We start from the raw sequence: 19,709 nt of genomic DNA on the forward strand, positions 1-19,709 counted from the left end.
ATTATGGTTTTTTTTTTTTTTTTTTTACCAAAGATATGAGATTCAAACCCGCAACCTCTTATTTGAGTATGGGGAGATTATGCCATTTGAGCTATAATTTATTGGCGGATAGGGTGTATATAGTTAAAGTTAATAAAAAAATCAAACCTAATTTTAGTTAACTAGAAATTTAGTTTAAGTTAATAACCAAACCGGTTTAAAATGATAAAATCGGTTATTAACCAATTACAAAATTATTAAATCGATTTTAAAATCAATTTAAAAAAAAAATAAAAAGCTGGTTTTTGCATGTAAAATCCGGTTTTTGTATATAAAAACTGGTTTGATGGATGGTACTTGCATCCCCACTTGTTTTGATATCAAAATTAAACCAAAGAATAAACCCTAAACCTTTATCAATTGCTCTTCTTCTTTGTCGGGCACCCCACCCTCCCTCTACGACTCTAGCTTGCCGTTAACGGTGCGGCTCTCTTTGTCCACGATCGTGGTACTCCATCTCTCTTTCTATCTCTAATCGTGTTTGATTTACATTTGATTTGTTATTCTTGAGTTTTATTTAAAGACACCATATGAGTATGTCAAAGTATACAGGTCTTAGCTATGGCGGAGGTAATTTCTCATCCAAACACTACACTCGAGGAAAAGGAAGCTTTAGAACCTGAAAGTAGTGGAGAAGGGGCTGGTGAGCTTCCTCCATCATCACAAAAAGAGGGAGAAGAAACAAAAGGTAATTATTATGTTGTTCTTTGAATCTGTTATGCACAATTTCCAATATCCTTCTTATGGAATTGGCATTGGCGAGTTAAAAACATTATACAAGTTCCTATTTGTCCGTTTTGTCAGTAAATTCAATTTATTTATTCATTTAACTTATTCACTCCTGCGAGATCTTTTGAATGGTAAAATCTATCAATATGAATTTTCTATTTCAATTTGCAATTGAAAGTTCTGTTTCCAGATGGTCATTGTTCTTGTAATATAATATTGTATCTTAAAGCACCTAATGTAAGATATACATACATAACATAAAAGAGATGCTCAAGATACACCTAATGTCACTGCAGTTCCACTTGCATCATGTGGCACACACATCATGATATCTTGGTACTCTATTGCTTTTCTTTATAGCTATCCCCTAACATTGCTTTGAAACAATCAGTATATGGTTAAGTTTTTTTAATTAATGGACTTAATTAGTTGGACTAGCTATCTTAAATAAATTATTAATACATCAAGTAGAAAGTTGAATTGTTGCTTAAGTAAATAACACTTTGAATCCAGTAAAACTAGAGGAACCATAAACTTTCCTCCATAGCACAAAGTTTTGGATTGAGTAGGTTGGAAGGAAAACAAATCATGGCTTATCAAATAACCTTTGAGCTTTCAATCATTCATGTATGATTTTTATGAGCATTCTTTCACATTGCAGAGAAGATACAGCAACCTTTCCTCACATTTACTTGTATGTGAATCACAACATTTATTATTTTAACATATCTAAGGCAGGCTGAAATAACAACATCATGTGAATGAAGGAACAACTAAATAATCAAAGCAACATTTATAATTAAAAATAATATTACTATGGTCTCACTAGATGCAACGTGATTCCCACTTTCACCGTTTCTCATTTAGGACTTAGGCATATGCAAACAACAATTTTCATTTTAGTTGGCCTTCCATACATTGAGTTGTATTGATCATTGAACATACGCTTTTTCTTTTGACAGAAACTTCGAAGAAAAAAAAGAAGAAATCCAAAAGCAAGTGAGGACTTAAATTGGCATGAGTGATTATTCTCCTAATCATTAATAACTTCTTCTCAAGAATGGTTGTTGTCTTTCTTTTTCCAGGAAAAAGAAAGAGATCCTTGAGCAGTCTGATCCGCCATCAATTCCTGTTCTTGAACTTTTCCCATCTGGAGATTTTCCTGAAGGTGAAATTCAGCAGTACAAAGACGAGTAAGTTAATGGCAAATTTTTTAATTTGAGCATCTGGTTTATCAATTTTTCTTTGACTTTGATTCCTTTCTTTTATTTGTTATATTTTTGGGGTTAATTTTAAAAGTGAGAAAGAATGAAATGCCATTACAGAGGAAGCATCTTATCTGAATAATCTTGCATGTCTCATCAACTTGATTTAAAATACAAAAGCACCGCAACCATATTTATTAGCGTAGCTCAGTATCAGAAATAACCAAAGAAAACCAGTATTTTAAAAAACTAAATTTGGTTGGTTGGTTTTTAAGTGGAATTGTTCTTAGAATAGTTCATGTGAACCATATAAATCAACATGTTAATAAGTGGTTTTAGATCAATGAACTTGTGAAACCTTGCAAACCAGGCAGTTTTGACCAGTTTAACTGGTTTAATTTTGTTTACTATTTTGGAAAAAAATGGAAAATTCAGGTTTTGAAGAAGGGAAATGATGGAAGCTTGCACAATCTGTTGACATTGTGCCAATTACATTTTCATGCTGTTGTCATGGAAGCGGTGTATATACTTTCTAACATATGAACAAGAAACTTGATTTTATATTAATTTTTAATATCTTTAAGTTTGAATAATTTTATATCTTGTTATGTCATAGTAATTCTATTTTATTATTTTAAGAAAAACAAACATAAAAACAACGGATTTTAAATAACATGACATGCTTTAACTAATCCATTGATATTAAATTTTAATAGTTTTAAATTGCAAATTACATTCTGGTTTTATAATGTTATAGAAGAGATATTTAGTGTAAAATATAGGGAATCAACTTTTAGTTAGCCAACATTAGCCAACTTTTTTTTTCTAGTTCTAAAAATTCTCATTTATTGGAGGATTTAGGGTTTATAATTTAGAATTTAGAGTTAAAGGTTTATGATTTAGGGTCTAGAATTTAAGATAAACAATAATTTTAAAAAAATTGATTGATATTGCCCGCAAAAAGTTGGCTCCCTATTATTACTATATTATATATCATAAAACAACTAGGACATATCTCACTAGGTGGGTTCACTGTATTGATTTGGTGATGCCATAGTTTTCTGTCATAAATCATCTTAGCTCATAAACTGTTAACATCTAAATCTCATTTAATAGTTTTACCTAATATATCACAACCTATCTTATACACATCTTGCACCTACCTGACATCATCTTGTTAGGCAAAACTTCAAGGTCTCTGTTCAGGTTTTCAATCTTCAGTTCATCAATAGTCAATATTTTGCACCATGGCTATGACTGATAATGAACTATCTCTGACTCTATTTCACCTCAACCAGCCTCATCCATGACATGGTCTCATTCACCATCTTGATGCTAAGTGCTCTCTGTTTCTTACTTACACTCAAATGGAAGCTTTGGCCTGTGGCTTACACACCTCCAATCTCTGTTTTCAACAGGCTTGTGTTGTGTTTTCTTTCCCTTTTTAAGAAACAGCTCCTGCTATTGGTTTTGTGCTTTATTCTCCAGATTCTGTTTCACACTGGTTTCTACTTAGCTCCATTCCATATAATCTGATATTCATGCAACTTCTTTGATTTGGCCTGCATTATTTGGTTATGCTTGCTAATTATTTTATTTCTCTTATTGATTTAATTTTATTTTCTTGGGTTAAATCAATTGTCTGACTCCCTAGTCTTGTTTATTGTCATAAAGAAGTTTTGACAACTGTTGGGAACATTATTTGCACTATTTTCCTTTTCAGATTTTTAGATTATTTTGGTTTATTTTTCCCCAATATCAGCTATCTTCCTTTTAGTGGTTGCTGTGTTGCTATGGCATTTTTGGATGTGGCTTTTCCATGTTGCATTATGTCAATAATTACTTGACTTGAATACGTAGGTCTTGGTTTCGTAGCTTATTTGTCATTATTCTTAGAACTGATTGGGCTTAGCTCAAACCTAGAAGTTACTTAATAGAAGGGTGCCCAAGCACCTTCTCTGGTCAATGTGGGAACAATTAGATGATTTTTATTTTGCTAAATACCTAAGGATATTGTGGAACCATACCTTAAATGTTAGCTTTTAAGGGGAAAGAACCACTCTCCTTAAGTACAACATTAAACATCCCATACTACTCATATCCAAGTTCCTAACATATGATTATGGGTAAACATCTGTAATATAAGAGTATTAGAGAAGACATAAGTTGCTTATGTCATGTTAATGGATAGTGGACAAATAAAATCAGGGAAATACAAACTAGTAACGGATTATCCTTAGTTGCTCAACCATGAATCCATGTACAAACTTCTAGGACCCATTTCAAATCTGAATGAAGCCAAATGAAAGAAAGAAACAGTTTACATAAAGATATTACTAGAGCTCAGATGATATTGTCTCTTTTGTCGAATTCATTTTTACACAAGTGATGTTTGTGGGCTTCCATGGCAAATGGAGAAGTCCATTGATGAAACAATTGCAAGGGTAAAAACAGCTACTACTTGTGTATCATTTTATTGTCGCCACTGACCTGGGTATTTTTATTTCTGTCCTTTCTTGATACCTCATTTTGTTGACCTCATTATTGTGAATTTTCAAATATCCTTATGTTTTAGCTGATATGATGGTTACTGTTATGCCAGTAACCTATGGAGAACTACATCAGAGGAGAAGAGAGAGCTGGAGCGCCTTGAGAAACCAATCTATAATTCGGTTCGTCGAGCAGCAGAAGTTCATCGTCAGGTTTCAATTTTGTTTTGAATTTCAGCATTAGTTTTGATGGCTACTTTTTTATGCAAAAATTGTATGTTAGTGTAGTTTAACTTCTTTTGATAGGGAGGAGGACTTGAATTGGGGTATGTGAAGTGAATGAAATGGTTTTTATGTTTTGTTTAGATTTTCATCTGTTTTAAATATTCTCAGGATTCTTTTGTAGCAGTTGCTGAAAACGGAAAATGGTAGTTTATTCTTTTTCCATTTATGCATGCCCCTCTATTTTCAGACTTTGAGAATTTGGGGAGAACATTAAGAGTGGATTTTGATCTAGGAGGACCTTTCAAGAGAGATTTGGGTTCACTGTAAATACAATAACTTATTTTACAAAGTGTAAAAATATTACAATATACTAGCTACAATAGTACAATGCTACAAATAAAAAGTTTCTTTCTCCTCTTTCTAATTCGGATGAAAAAGGTGGGCCTTGGGGGCAGTGATTGGTAGCTGTCTCGTGCACTGGGCTGGGCTGCCCTTACTTTTGTTTACAATTGAATGTCAAAAAAATTAATTTTCTTTGCATCTTATTCCTCTAGCCTTCATTACATGTCAACACAAAAGAGGATGTTATTTTTCTAGCTGTGTTTGTCTCATCACTTTGTCTACATTCGAATGAAGAGCCGGGTGAAATTGCATTTTGTGCTTGGTAATAGGATCTTGACTTTGTGTTATACATTAGCTTATTACATATGCTTTCTCTGTCTAATTAGGTTCGCAAATATATGAGAAGCATTTTAAAGCCTGGAATGCTGATGACTGACTTGTGTGAAACATTGGAGAATACTGTTCGGAAGCTAATATCAGAGGATGGCCTGCAAGCAGGCATTGCATTCCCCACAGGATGCTCTTTGAATTGGTGATAGTTTGCTCTCTTTTTATTTTTTATTTTTTCTAGATCACGGAATCGCCTTCCAACAAATTTCTTTGTTCTCTAGGGTTGCAGCTCATTGGACCCCAAATTCAGGAGACAAGACTGTGCTTCAGTATGATGATGTAATGAAGTTGGATTTTGGCACCCATGTAGACGGTAATACCCAAAATGATTGTATATCATCTTAATACTTCTAAATAAGTTAACTTCAGTAATTGTTAAGTGCCATTAATAATGAGTTTTGTCTGTAGGATATATTGTTGATTGTGCTTTTACCGTGGCATTCAACCCAATGTTTGACCCTCTGCTCGAAGCCTCACGTGAAGCAACCAATACTGGTATTAAGGTACTTCCTAGGAAGATGCTCAACCTTTCGGCAAGTTGTTTTCATCCATGTCACGGAGAAGCATTAAGACATTTATGAGACTAATTGTTCCACTAAATTTGAAATTCCATTAATAAGTGATCTTGTTTGGCTTCATTGACAAAAATCTAATATTAGATAAACAAGAAAGTGAAACATAATGGTGAAAGATATGGTTGCTAGGTATTTGAGAGATCCAACTGCACTCCCAGGTCCTTACCGTTTGAGACACCTCCCTTGTACCACCGCCCTTTCATAAATAGTTCTAACTACCTTTTCTATTCAAGATATTCTTTCGCTTGTCTAGCCATGCCTAGACTGCAAGGCTAATTACCAAACCCCTTACCCATGCATTTACCACATGTCCTACTTATTTGCAACTCCCCCTGTATACTCTCTTACATATTTTGTGGGTATGGTAAAATGATATTGCCAATTGAAATCAATTGCATTTTTCTGATATCAATATCAAGGATCCTAACAGGGGTCTAACTCAAGATCTAGTTGAGATGGATTAATGGTCACTATCTTACAACACCTTCATTTGTGTTTCATAACATGAAATATAAGTATCAATCTCTTTCATATTAATGAAAGACAGGGTAATGGTTTTAGGAAATACATATAAGTGTTTCAAGATAGAGTACTTTATAATGTCTTTTAATAGTGTTGTATTGAAAGACTGAGCTGAGAGTTTTTTTTAATAAGGTGACAATGGAATAACATGTCACAGTTCTAGGTAAAATTCATTTTGGGAAATGTGCTTGTTGATTAAATGGGTCAAATGATGCTATTAGTTTTGATTGTATTGTTAGGATGTTTACTTTTATCTAGGAAGACACAAGTGAGAAATATTCACATTTCACTTGTTGCTCAATCTCTATGGTTTAACCTTAATTTGATTGGAAGATTATTGCATTGAAAAGACTTGACCATATGTGGCCAAAAGCCCAAAACCCTTTTGGCACTGGTGTAGTCATGGCATTAATTGCAACCCAACAAACTTGCAAGTTTGGAAGTTTGTAATCTGAAGTTTATTATGTACCATTTATGTGCCTTTCCTTTTTTGTCTACATAAATTGGCAAGCTCATCTACATAACCCTTCCCATTGCAAAGTTTCTTCCTTGTTCATCATCCCATGTTGAATATTTTGTAGGTTTCACTACTAGATTAATGGATAAAATTTTTTTCAATTTCTTACCACCAGTTGTTAAAAAAAGAAAGAAGAAATAATGTTAGAATATTTGCTGCTATCATACACTACAATTCATGCTATATCATGATAGGAGCGAATCTTCTAAGAATAGTTGTCTTTTCTTTTTTAAATATAAATTTGTATATACGAATATGTCTATGTATAATATATATACATATAAATCAACTGAAAGTTTAAAAATGCAAGTTCTAATTACAAATTTGGTGAAACGGTAGGAACTTACAAAGTAATTAAAAGCTGAAAGTAGATTAACCTGAGAAGAAAAAGCTAGAACCATTTTTGTAATAACATTCTAATTCTTAAATGATATCAAAACATACAAAAAAAATTCCCTCTCTTTTCGAAAGTATGTAGTGCTAGTTTAGGATCGGCTGTACATTTGGTTTTTGAGTGGTTTATGGTTAACTTGTGGATTTCACTGTTAGGTACTTTTGATGAATGTAGGGTTTCTCCTGGGACTTTGCATTAGTTTTTATTTAACAAATTTGATGATTTATTTATTTATTGATTGCTCTTGGATATGAAAAGAAGATTTTTTACAAAGAAAAAGAGTATTAAAAAAGAGGATGGGGAATCCTCATATTACATGCAAAAGGACATGATTAACATTTAACACTCTAAGCTAGCGTTTGCTAGTTGAGACAGGCTACAAATATGAAAGAGTTAAAAACAGAAAGATAGAAAATTGATGTCCCCTTTTTCGCTACTTTTTGGAAGGACAGAAAATACAGAAAACTTGTGTCTTGGGACAGATTGCGATGGTTACCTGCTTCCAACTTGAAACACATTTTTTTGTACTTTATTCGCCTTGTTCATTTTCTGTCTCACTTACCAAACATACCCTAAGGGATAAACTGCATAGCCATGCCAGGTCATTCCTTTTCACATGAGATTGACACCAAAGAGAAATAAAAAAGGTAATCCTGAGATAAAATCAATAATAGGAAAGGAATCATTAAAATCCTTATCGTTCCTTTCCTTTCCAACCAAGTACACCAAATCAATACAAAAGTTAAGTTCTACCACAGAATCTTTGCTTCTTTAGACAAGACATTTTTTCTGAACTTTGGAGGAAGAAACTGGTATTGATCCATAGGCCGTACCTGGATTCACTGAATATACCAAAATGTATGATCCGAGAGATCTCGTGATAGAATTTAAACCACCCATTATGCGCATATTAGATGACAAAGCCATTAGAGGTCTGTGCTTCTGAAGCATGCCATTAGTGTTTATTTGATTAAGAACATCAGTGCAAACAAAAGCTTTAACCTTTGAAGATGATTGGATTTCTATATTAGTTTATCCTAGGAAATCACGAATTGGAAACAACGATGTACATGAGAAAATACTAGAGGAGTGAAGTATCCTAGTCTTGATGTCAAAGGTGTTGGGTTAGTGGACAGGATTAAACAAAGGATGATATACCATGGGCATGGGTCATGTTTATCTCCCTGGTACCTGTATTCATGTGTATTAAAAATTTGACATAAAACTACTAAATTTGTATAGTGTATGATTTGGATTTCTATTTATGCTTACTATATAAAAAACTTGTATTACACTAATTGTTAGATGACTTAGATCACTATAAGTCATACTGTGGTACTAAAATTTCAAGAATTTTTATAATTACTGGTTGCCCCATGGATATCCGCAGGTGCTCATCTGTCTACGGAAATTATAAGTGAGAGCGGGGCGGGGAATGGGGCCTTATCCTCCACTCTCCCCTGTTAAGATTCCTCCTTCAAAGTTTAAACATAAATAATCACGAATTTGAGTGTCAACAATAATTTGTTAAACTAAGTTTAATAATAATTGGCAATTAATATATAGGGATGGATCTTATGCAATTTGGGGTTGTGTGCTGATCAATCATTAGAAAGTGCAACGTGGTTGTAGCATCATTCACAGAGTGGTGGGGTTGCTGAAGCATTCATTGCTGTTTCACATTGGATCTGTTGAGGATAGGCTGCCTAAAGGTAGGCAACTGCAATGGGGATGCCATTAGTAGAAAATCATGCTTGAAAGCAATTGCCGGTTGTTGGCCCTAGAGAACTATGGCGAATGTTGGCTAAAATCCATGACTAGACTTTGCCAAATAATGACATGGAGATAAATATGGGGTAATAGGAGTGGTGATGTGTGTTAGCAAAAGAAAGTTTCAGCAATGAACAATGGGTACCCGTGGAGTCGACCTTTTATGGATTCTCTACATACAGACTTGAAAATCTGAGTGAATTGCTTGGGAGAAAGATACTCTTACCATTGTTGCATATGATTATGCAATGCATGAAAGGAATTGCTTGAACTTGGTATTTAGTATCTTATCTAATCTTTAGCTTTGGGTCAATATCTAATCTAATCTTAATATAACAGATATTCTAGGATTATGTACAAGATAATCATATGAACATGTATGAACAGTGAATTATCTTAATTGTTTCTAATGTGTCTATATGAGTACATATTAGTCTTGTAGGGAACCACACCTTAACAGCTAGCTCTTAAGGGGGGAAGAATCACTCCTTTTAAATACAGTATAGAGCATCCCATACTACTCAATATGGGACTTTCCATAATAACCAAGTCCTTAACAATACACCAGCCCTAGAGGCCTGCTGTCCACAGCGGCCTCACTCTATCAACATTGACCTAGCTGTAGCCACTCTGCTATCGTCTATTAGTATTCAGTACTCACCGTAATCCAGCCTATAAGTAGCCCTTCCCGTGCTGCAGACAACCTGGCTTTAATACCATAAATATTAAGACTATGTAGATGCAGCAGAATAAGAACAGAGAATGTTGGAGTAGAAGTGGAGAGAGTAGACAACCTGGCTTTAATACCATAAATATTAAGACTATGTAGATGCAGCAGAATAAGAACAGAGAATGTTGGAGTAGAAGTGGAGAGAGTAGACGAAAGAATGAAGAAAGCAGAGAGGCTGAAAGATATCAGAGTGACAGGATTCCATCCTCTCTGAGTGTATTAATGGAAGAACAAAATGCAGAAAAGTAGAGCACAAGGCACCATCAGAGGTTACCAGTCCGTCCTTGTCTAAATTCTTCCTTATCTCTTTTAATTCCCGTCACCTCTCTTGTATGCATTTTCAACTCTCCTATAACAGAATCATCCCACACTCACGCCCTCCCCACTAACATTTCCAGCTGTCCTATTTGTTGCATCAGTAAGTCCCATTCTACTTTTATTTTCAAATCTCTCTTTCATTCTTTTGCTGTAAGTAAAAGGCAAGAGAACTATTTTTCCCCTCTTCTCTCTTCTTTTCCCTCATTCTACTTGTCGGGTACTCAACAATGAGAATGTTTAGATAAAGATTTTGTTGATGGGAAACTAATGAACCACGACATATGTTTTTCTTGATTCTTTTGGTTTTTTGTTCTGGGTTTACACCAATGAGGTTGTGTTATAATCTTACAAGATGTTTTACCTTACTATTCAGGAAGCTGGAATTGATGTGCGCCTTTGTGATATTGGTGCTGCAATTCAAGAGGTCATGGAGTCCTACGAGGTTGAGATTAATGGGAAGGTGTATCAAGGTATGAAACTACTGTTGTTATTCCTCTCTCTTTTCATATTTATTTTATTTTTCTGATCTAGATAAATTGAACTTTAGCTTGGAAAAAGTAGATTATTTACAATTTTCTGTTTTAGATGTAATGGGGAACTTTATGGTAGGAGCATTTATTTTGTGGTTCATGGTTGATCTTCCTATCCCTATAAATTCAACCATGAGTAACTTTGTACTTGTTAGAAATACATAGAGTATTCTATAATATCTCTATCATATCTTAACACACCAAATAATCTCTTAGGATTAGTTTTGATATTAGCTATTATTATCCAATGATTTCCTTATCTATGATTAAGGTTTCACTACTATTTGTTACATACCCGGATATTGCTGATGAGATGAGAGGAGAAGTATCTAATCCTAAGTGAGGGAAGATTCAACCATTACCATTTCGTTATAGTAGAGAGAAAAGATTGGAGGGCAGAAAGGGAAACAGTGGAAGGGGGAATATCCTTGTAACCAACCTGCCACCTGGCTCAGTTAGTGAGGTAAGCGTGAGAGGGGATCAGGAGGTGTAATCCTAACCGAATTGGGTAAGTGAGGGGAGGGAGTATTAGTAGTAACAGAATTTGTTCCTTTTTTAAAATTTTGAGATGGGGGTGGGAACTGGGAAGGAGGAGGTAGGCATCAGAGTGAGAGAATATAACAGAACTAGGAGTGAGGCTGGCTCTCTGTCATGAAATTCCTGTAGTAACTTAGGAATCCATTTTGAATTTTTGGGATTTCCCAGCCTTCCTTCGTATAACAACCTTCTATTTTTCAATTCAAACCCCACTGGAACCTCTTCTTCTCCCTTTAGTAAGATCTGAACTATGTCGCGCAATTTCTCATCCCTCTGCACTTAGTCTTCTAACTTATCCCACTCCACTGGCCACTGATAAAGAAGAGCGCTGGAACTTCTGGGAAAGCGCATCTAACACTCTATTCTTCCCTCTTTCCTTGTATCTTACCTCAAAATTGTATCCTAGGAGCTTGGTCATCCACTTCTGCTGTTCTTCCCCTCCAATTCTCCTGGGTTTGTTTACCCAGTGCTGTGTGCGCTTTTAATCATATACGTAACAGTGTTACATTCATTTTGCTTGATTATTGATGCCTTCATTTTGTCGAGACATGGGTTTAAGAGAAGTTAAAATGGCCGAGTGTTCCTTTTTATAGCTTCATGGCATTAATTTTCTCCGTATTCCTTACCCACCATGTTTAATGTGAAAAATTGTATCCTTTATGTGAAAGCTTACAATGCCCAATAAACAGGCCAAAGGGGTAGTTATAATCAGTTGCCAACATTTTTCAATATTATCCATCATATCTGCTGCGGGGTATACTTTAACGAGAATGTTATTGCAGTTAAGAGTATACGGAATCTGAATGGACATAGCATTGGACGCTACCAAATACATGCAGGAAAATCTGTTCCCATAGTGAAAGGAGGAGAGCAGACTAAAATGGAAGAGGGTGAATTTTTCGCTATTGAAACCTTTGGATCTACAGGTAACAGTTTCTTCTGTTGTAAGATATCTGTTGCAAATGGCTTGAAATAAATCATGATGGAATTGGTTTTGAATTTATATTCAGGAAAAGGATATGTGCGCGAAGACCTGGAGTGCAGCCACTACATGAAAAATTTTGACGTTGGTCATATACCTCTTAGGTTGCCTAGGGCTAAGCAATTATTGGCCACTATTAACAAAAACTTCTCTACTTTAGCCTTTTGTAGAAGGTATTTAGATCGCCTTGGGGAGACTAAATACTTAATGGCGTTGAAGAACCTGTGTGACGCTGGCATTGTTCAGGTATGTATGTTCCACTAATTAGCCACCTAGAATAGAAATTTTGTATGTGAATTTATTGATATATTTTTTGTCACATTAAATGTTGAATGAGTGTTGCGGTGATTGCTGTGTTCTATATTAGCATTAAGCTTATTTAAGTTCACAATGACTGATTTGTGATATCTTAACTGGTCTTCATGCAGCCCTATCCCCCTCTATGTGATGTGAAAGGAAGCTATGTATCACAGTTTGAACATACAATCCTTCTCCGGCCAACATGCAAAGAAGTTATATCTAAGGGCGATGACTACTGACTTGGATATAAAGTGGTTTGATTAATATTATTATATATCTATAGACATTGTACTGTTTTTTTTTAATATTTTTTATTTAAAAAAACAAACTCTTCTTCCTGTAACATCAACTGTATTGTTCTATACTCTGACACACGTCTTCCGATTTGATGGTAGTCACTTCATCATTGGGCATATTTTCTGGTTCGTGTTAGTATCTTATTCGATAGATCTTATTAAGGTTGAAGAGATGACCATTCGACTTATTTAGGTTGCATTTGGATTGTCTTGAGAGTTAAATAAAGAGACAGCGTTGAAGACGTGTTTTCTGTTTTTGGGGCAGAGAATTGTCTCTCTTTCTGTCTCTGAAATCAAGTGACCTTGTGTTCATACCTGATTGTCTTTCTAACTTGTCATAAAGATAATGAAGTTTTTCGACACTCATCCGGAGTTTTTATTTTATTGGGAAAAAAATAGTCCTTGACTTTTGAAAATAACCAAATTAGTCTATAAATTTACGAATTGGGAATCTTTTGTCCTAATTTAACTATTGTTAATACAATGCTAACATAAAAACATTAGAGTATTAACTTGGCATTTTCAATGGTAAGATGACATAGCTAAGACATTAGCATGATCAATTATGTGACTTAGATTAGTTAATTAAACTCATTTTGATTAATTGGTTTTGTATTTGTGACTAAATTAATCAAATGAACTAATTTCGCACGTCTATTTAAACATTAAAGTTTTAACTATGTTATTTTACTATTGGCGATATTATGTTGCCATTGTAACGTTTCATGTTAGATAACGATTGTTAAATTAGGGAGCGAATGGATTTTATAAGTTCAGAGATTAATTTGGTCATTTTTAAAAGTCAAATTATCTTGATAAATGATGATTAAAGAAATTTGTTTTTAATTGAACAAAAAAGATAAATTAATTTCTAATATTTTTATAAAGTAATAAAGTTTGTTTTTAATTTTTCTAAAATATAGTATGGCGTCAAACAGTGTTAGTGATTGGATAAAGAACAGAGACTAACGATTAGACTGTTTTGATAATGTCATCGTTTCTTGAGAAACGAAATTGTGTAAAATTTTAGAAGATAATAAACTACATTCTGTGCCTATTTTATTGGATATTAATTTATCTAATATTATAAAAAAAATTAGAAATCAATTTGTCTAATTTTTTTATTAGGAACTTGCACTTTTATTTTATTATATACAAAAATGTACTTTTGTTTATTATATTAAATGATATATGAAACCTAGATTTTATAAATTCTATACCACATCTAATAATAAAGGAAAATCAGTCGGGTCATTATATTCTATAAGTAAAATGAATGCTAAATCTGAATGGAGTGCCTACTCAAGATTGTAGTTTAGGACACACACTGGAACTTGGAGTTGAAACAGAACCTGCAAGTTCATAAAAAAAAAAATTTGCTATTAAAAATATGAAAATAATTTGGTCCATTGAACCAGAGGAACATGCTTACAGATTTCTGCATAACAAGGTTGTTTTGAAACTGGGTCCTCTTCAAATGGGGGTGGGGCTTGGCCGTACACCATATCACAACTCATATCTTCAAAATCTGAGATTAAATTTAGGAAAAGCATGTTAACAATAAATTAAGGAGAGTGCTAGGTAAACAATGATTATCTTGAACAACATGAACAACCACCAATCAAATAAAAACACATTGCACCTCTAAATTACTCACCTAAATTTTAATATTAAAATAACCATCCGTACACCTAGTGAAATGAACATCTGATATATCTTTTATTTAACATTGTTTAATATTTTTATTATCTACCTGTATTTTTCCATAAATTAATTGTATGTGGACCTCATCGCAATAAGAAATTTTGTCCAATGAATCATGATCAAAGACAAGAGAACATACTCGGAATCATTGTCAATGGAAGTCCGAATTCGTTAGTGAAAAAATCTTGGGTAGGAATCTTGCACATATTGACGCACATTCCCACACAGCCACTGTTCTCCAAGTACCTTTGAGGTGAAAAAGTATTAAGACAAGTAGATACACAGATTTATAAAAGAGTAAATACTAAGGAATAAATTATTGAAAAATTTGTAAGTGTACTGTCTTCCCGGTGTTTCAGTGATTTTTAACCGTTGATCTTAATTATAAAAAATATATATAATATATATAGTTAAGATCAACGGTTAAAAATCACTAATATACTACGACGGTACATTTGAAAATCTTTCTAAACTATTTTGTCACCAACAGCAGTCAACTTTTTTAAAACTATTTTGATTATCTTAAATTCTAAATTCAAAATCATAAATCTTTAATTTTAAATTTTAAATTATAAACTTAAATTCTAGAATGAACGATAAATAGGTCTCTGGCTTTTTATCTCAAAGATAAATAAGTGCTCGACTAATTAAAAATGCAAAAACACTCCTCATTTTCTAAAACGCGAGACATTTAAATCCCTCTGGAAAACCGATTTGTTCTTATATATTTTGGACGGAAGGACTTAAATATCTCGTATTTTAAAAGTTAGTGACGTTTTTGTATTTTCAATTAGTCAAAAGACTTATGTATCTTCCAATTAAAAAATTATAAACTTATTTGCCTTTTCCTCCTTTTAAAGGACTAATATTGACCAAAAAATTAGTTCGGTATATTTTCTCTTTACAAAATTGTTTCCAACTTTAACATTTCAGCTATCATTCAATTTACCAACTAATACCTACATGCATGGATGGAAGCACATAGAAGTTATGCACACATTCAATTTCCAATATCATAGCCATAAAATCTACCTGCATTTCTTTATATGGACGCCACTTTTTTGCTTCACCCCATTTACCTCTACTTCCACAACCTAGTACATCTCAAGTATCTAAATATTAATGACAACTCCATCATAGCAGAAAATATAAAAGAATACATAGATTATAGATTAATAAAACTCAACATTATACAAACATCCAAAAAATGGGAAGGCACAATATTAAACTGTTAGGATAAAATTAGTTATTCACTATAGCAGAATCATTGGAAGAACATACAATACTACTTTTTTTTTTTAGTAAAGTATGGTTTTTATCCCAATGTTTGGGGTAAATTCTATTTGTGTCCCTAACGTTTAAATCGTCCTATTTGTATCCCTAACATTTGTAAAAGTGATTCTATATTATCCTGTCATCAATTACACATCATGAGCGCTTTAGTTTGAGTTTTAAAAATATCTTCTTGAAGTTAGAATACAAATGTCTGGGATAGAATCGATGATCTACTCCGAAAAATAGCTCATTAAATGTTGAAACTAATTCCTACAACATTTACATAATTCACTTTTCTATGGACATAATTGAATCTAAATACAAATAGTGGGTATAATATTAAAATCGAACACATCCAAGTGAGACCTAATTCAGAATGAATACATCCAAATGAGAATAATTGAAAAATATAAACTCTGCACTCGAGAGGATTCATCAACAACTGAAAACTATTCCTTGTGAATTAGCAAGGATTTTTAGGAATAACTTGAAATTGATTCAACCGAATCAGAACATGTTAGTTTCATAATAATAATATAAGATTCCAATTTCCAAAAGCTCTACTAAAAGAAAATGCAAGAATGTTCATATTTTTACTTTCTCTCTTTACAACATCTGTTCTTGCAACAGAAACATGAGATGATGCATTTGGCTGTCAAAATGAACACATGCATAGAAACAATCACTTGTAACTAATCTAACATTCAAGAAAAGCAAAACTATTATAGTAAAGCGCAAGGCCTCAATCCTCATGGTTCATTTCATTGAATAGAAACTTGAGCCTAGCCTATGCATATCTTAAGATTACTACAAAATTCTAGAACCTTGGAGAATATAGCATGACCCGATTATTAAACGATAAAGTAGGATTTAGTAACTAAATTACCTCAGAAGGCCCAACTAACCAATGGAAAAAAGGCACTGTCAATGCAGCATTAAACTCTGCAGCCCATTTTGTTGGTGGAAACAGTTTCCTGAACTGCAGAAACAACACAAATAAGGCGACTTAACAAACCAACACACAAAACCTATGAAGCACCGACATTTTGCTGAGTTGCCGTGTCTGCGTGTCGGACACATTTCGGACACAACACTCACCGACACTCGTCTGATACGCGTGTCTATTGTCTGCTGTGTTCAAACCGTGTCTCAATAAAAAATAAAAAATTCTTCTTCAGACACACTTGAACACATCTAAATACCATCACGTGTCAACGTGTCCGGTCTTATTCTTAATATATATATTCTTAAAATAAATTTAGATATAGTATATATTATTATTTATTAAAACAAAATATTTTAAATACTTGATATAATTAAAATAAGACATTAAAAATAATTTAAAAAATTAATTTATATTTTAATGTTAATAAAATATTAAAATATCACTACGGTTTATCTAAAAAATACGTGTCCCCGTGTCATGTAAAATTTTAAAATTTACGTATCAGCATGTTCCATATCATGTCGTGTCCAGTATCCATGTCAGTGTCCGCGCATCATAGCACAAAACTTATTAGGCATCTATGGTTTCTTTTACTATATAGCATCACATGTATGGTGCTAACAAAAATAAATTACACCCTCCAGTTTACACATATAATTTTTTGCTAGTACTTAGCTAACAATAATTTGTACCCATATTTATAGACGTTTTACACACAAGAAATATATAGTTTGCACATATATTTATTAGAATTTTACACACATGAATTAATACAGTTTACATTCATTCTTTTCAAATTTTGTACACATAAATTAATAAAATTTATTTGTTAAAGACAATTTAATATTTGTACTGGTTAAATAATGTTAAAAAATTACTTGCCCTAAAGAGTTTCTCTTTCAATATAGAACTTATTATCATGTTTCCGTTCTAATTCTGACACAAGAAGCAGAGTAGAACTTGAATTCAGAACAGAGTTAGAGAGTATACGTAGTGACAAATTAGGCAGATTACTCCATTTCAGCTATTTTTCTCCACTCGTGCTATATACCATCACCAAAATATGGTGCTAACACGGAAATGGATCCTTTCAATTGTAAAAAAAATTGAAGATGTAAAGTGTGATCTCTAACTTTTCATTGTTCTCTCTCATATTTATTCTTAATCCCACTTACAAAATTAATGGTGAGAGATTACACTTTACTCTCTCAATTGTTAAAAAAAATTGAAAGGAACCATTCTCTGCTAACAAATAAATACACTACTTCTGAGTAAATTTCTTTAACTTGTTACTTTAAGATTTTATTGTTTTAATCATACCTTGCACAGATCTAATTATAATAAATAACAAAATAATTAGAATGGCTAGAAAAATAATTACACCTGTTGAAAACTTCATGAATTTTTTAAGAAGTTAGTCAAACTTGTGTTGGTGAAATTTATGAAACTTTTTTAATCCATAAACATTAATTCCCATGTGCTTTTTTAAGTAAATCATCACTAGCAAAGAAAAGGTAGAAAAAAAATTCAGAACACGTCTAGAAAAAAAAAATAAATGGCATAAAAAATAATTAATTAAACAATACTACATGATCAGTAAATATTATCATTTTTAGCTAGTACTTATTCAGTAATAATTTGCATTCATATTTACAAACATTTACACACAAAAACATATAATTTATATTTATATTTATCAAAATTTTACACAGATAAATCAATGCAGCTTGTACTTATAATTTTTTCATATACACATAAATTAACAAAATTTATGCATTAAAAATAATTTAGTATTTATACTAATCAAATAATGACAAAAAAATACTAAAAATTGATGAAAACTCAAGGAGGTGCAATCAATTTTACCTAAGAAGAGTGTTAGGGAGCCAGCATTTTTGTTAAATTTTGGCCAGCACTTAACCATCAAATTCTACACCATTAGATACAATCTCACACTATTAAAAAAATATCATTAATGACTAATTGATGGCTAAAAACTACAAAATCTACTGAGTTCTAGACTTTCTCTTTTACCTAAAGTTTATAAAGAGTCGTCCAATGAAATCAAATCAGTCTCATCATTTAACAGCTCTTAACTATCAACTTCATATTAAGTTGACTGTAAGTTTGTAACTGAGTTCATGTTAAAAATTACTGCCTCAAGAGTTTGTGATTAATTAATTGCGAACCTGAGCAGGCGCACCTGGAGGAAGCATGGACAAGAGAACTTCTCTAACGACTTCCTGCTGCTGAGCACGTGACCTACGCTCCATCACCCTCTTCGACACATTCACAAAGCTCTCGTAGTCATAACCCCAATCCCACAAACCCTTCTTCTCCTTCTCCTCCTTCTTCTTCTTCTCTTTCACAGGTTCTGCAAACTTCTCCATCTTTCTTGCAAACAGAGTCATGAACGCCTTCTCCACCACGCTATCATTGTAACGCGTCTTCTGTCCCAAAGGAGCAGGCTCACCGGAAGGTTCCGCTATCCCACACCACGTCACGTTATTCCTGTTGCCGCCATTGCCATTTCTTACAGTTCTGCGGTGCTGGTGTTGTGGTGAAGGGATTGGAAGCACAACTTGGAAGCTCAGAACCACCATCAATGATTACAGCTTTTTTCACACACAATTTACACAAGATGGAATAATTAATGTTTAATATCATCGCCAATAAGGAATCCAATTTTCAGCGCAAAATATTTTGATTCATATGATGACTTTGAAGGCTATAAGCCACACGTTCCCTTCTTCGTATATTGAAAATAAATTTTGATTGGATGGACCTTATCCACTACAATATTTATTTATTTATTTTTAAATTAAAAGTTAGATTCAAATTCATAATTTTTAAATAAATATAAAAAAATTATGCCATTTAAATTATAGTTCTAT

At 33.0% G+C, this 19,709-nt stretch overlaps 2 protein-coding genes and 1 long non-coding RNA gene across 4 annotated transcripts; 1 reads left to right on the forward strand and 2 right to left on the reverse strand.

Moving 5' to 3' along the window:
- Positions 237-13,147, forward strand: LOC107638320 (methionine aminopeptidase 2B). 2 transcript variants are annotated; one of them, XM_016341539.2, is made up of 12 exons: positions 237-487; positions 585-727; positions 1,731-1,767; positions 1,854-1,961; positions 4,576-4,675; positions 5,416-5,561; positions 5,641-5,732; positions 5,828-5,922; positions 10,619-10,715; positions 12,095-12,238; positions 12,323-12,540; positions 12,723-13,147. In XM_016341539.2, exons 2-12 carry the CDS (start codon positions 601-603, stop codon positions 12,831-12,833), a joined length of 1,275 nt encoding a protein of 424 aa, XP_016197025.1. In that variant the 5' UTR covers positions 237-487; positions 585-600; the 3' UTR covers positions 12,834-13,147. The 2 variants fall into 2 exon arrangements, with proteins under 2 accessions (XP_016197025.1, XP_016197024.1); XM_016341538.2 differs by having other exon boundaries at positions 321-487; positions 592-727.
- On the reverse strand, positions 6,635-10,107 carry LOC110270834. Its single transcript, XR_002360463.1, has 2 exons — positions 9,992-10,107; positions 6,635-9,901 (listed from the first exon to the last, which is right to left on the reverse strand). It is a non-coding gene; the product is annotated as an uncharacterized LOC110270834 (long non-coding RNA).
- On the reverse strand, positions 14,001-19,551 carry LOC107638319 (beta-carotene isomerase D27, chloroplastic). Its single transcript, XM_016341537.2, has 6 exons — positions 19,005-19,551; positions 16,756-16,848; positions 15,627-15,688; positions 14,734-14,840; positions 14,323-14,418; positions 14,001-14,242 (listed from the first exon to the last, which is right to left on the reverse strand). Exons 1-6 carry the CDS (start codon positions 19,416-19,418, stop codon positions 14,193-14,195), a joined length of 822 nt encoding a protein of 273 aa, XP_016197023.1. The 5' UTR covers positions 19,419-19,551; the 3' UTR covers positions 14,001-14,192.

This window comes from Arachis ipaensis, chromosome B04 (assembly GCF_000816755.2).
Source record: "Arachis ipaensis cultivar K30076 chromosome B04, Araip1.1, whole genome shotgun sequence".
In the NCBI taxonomy this organism is placed as follows: Eukaryota; Viridiplantae; Streptophyta; class Magnoliopsida; order Fabales; family Fabaceae; genus Arachis; species Arachis ipaensis.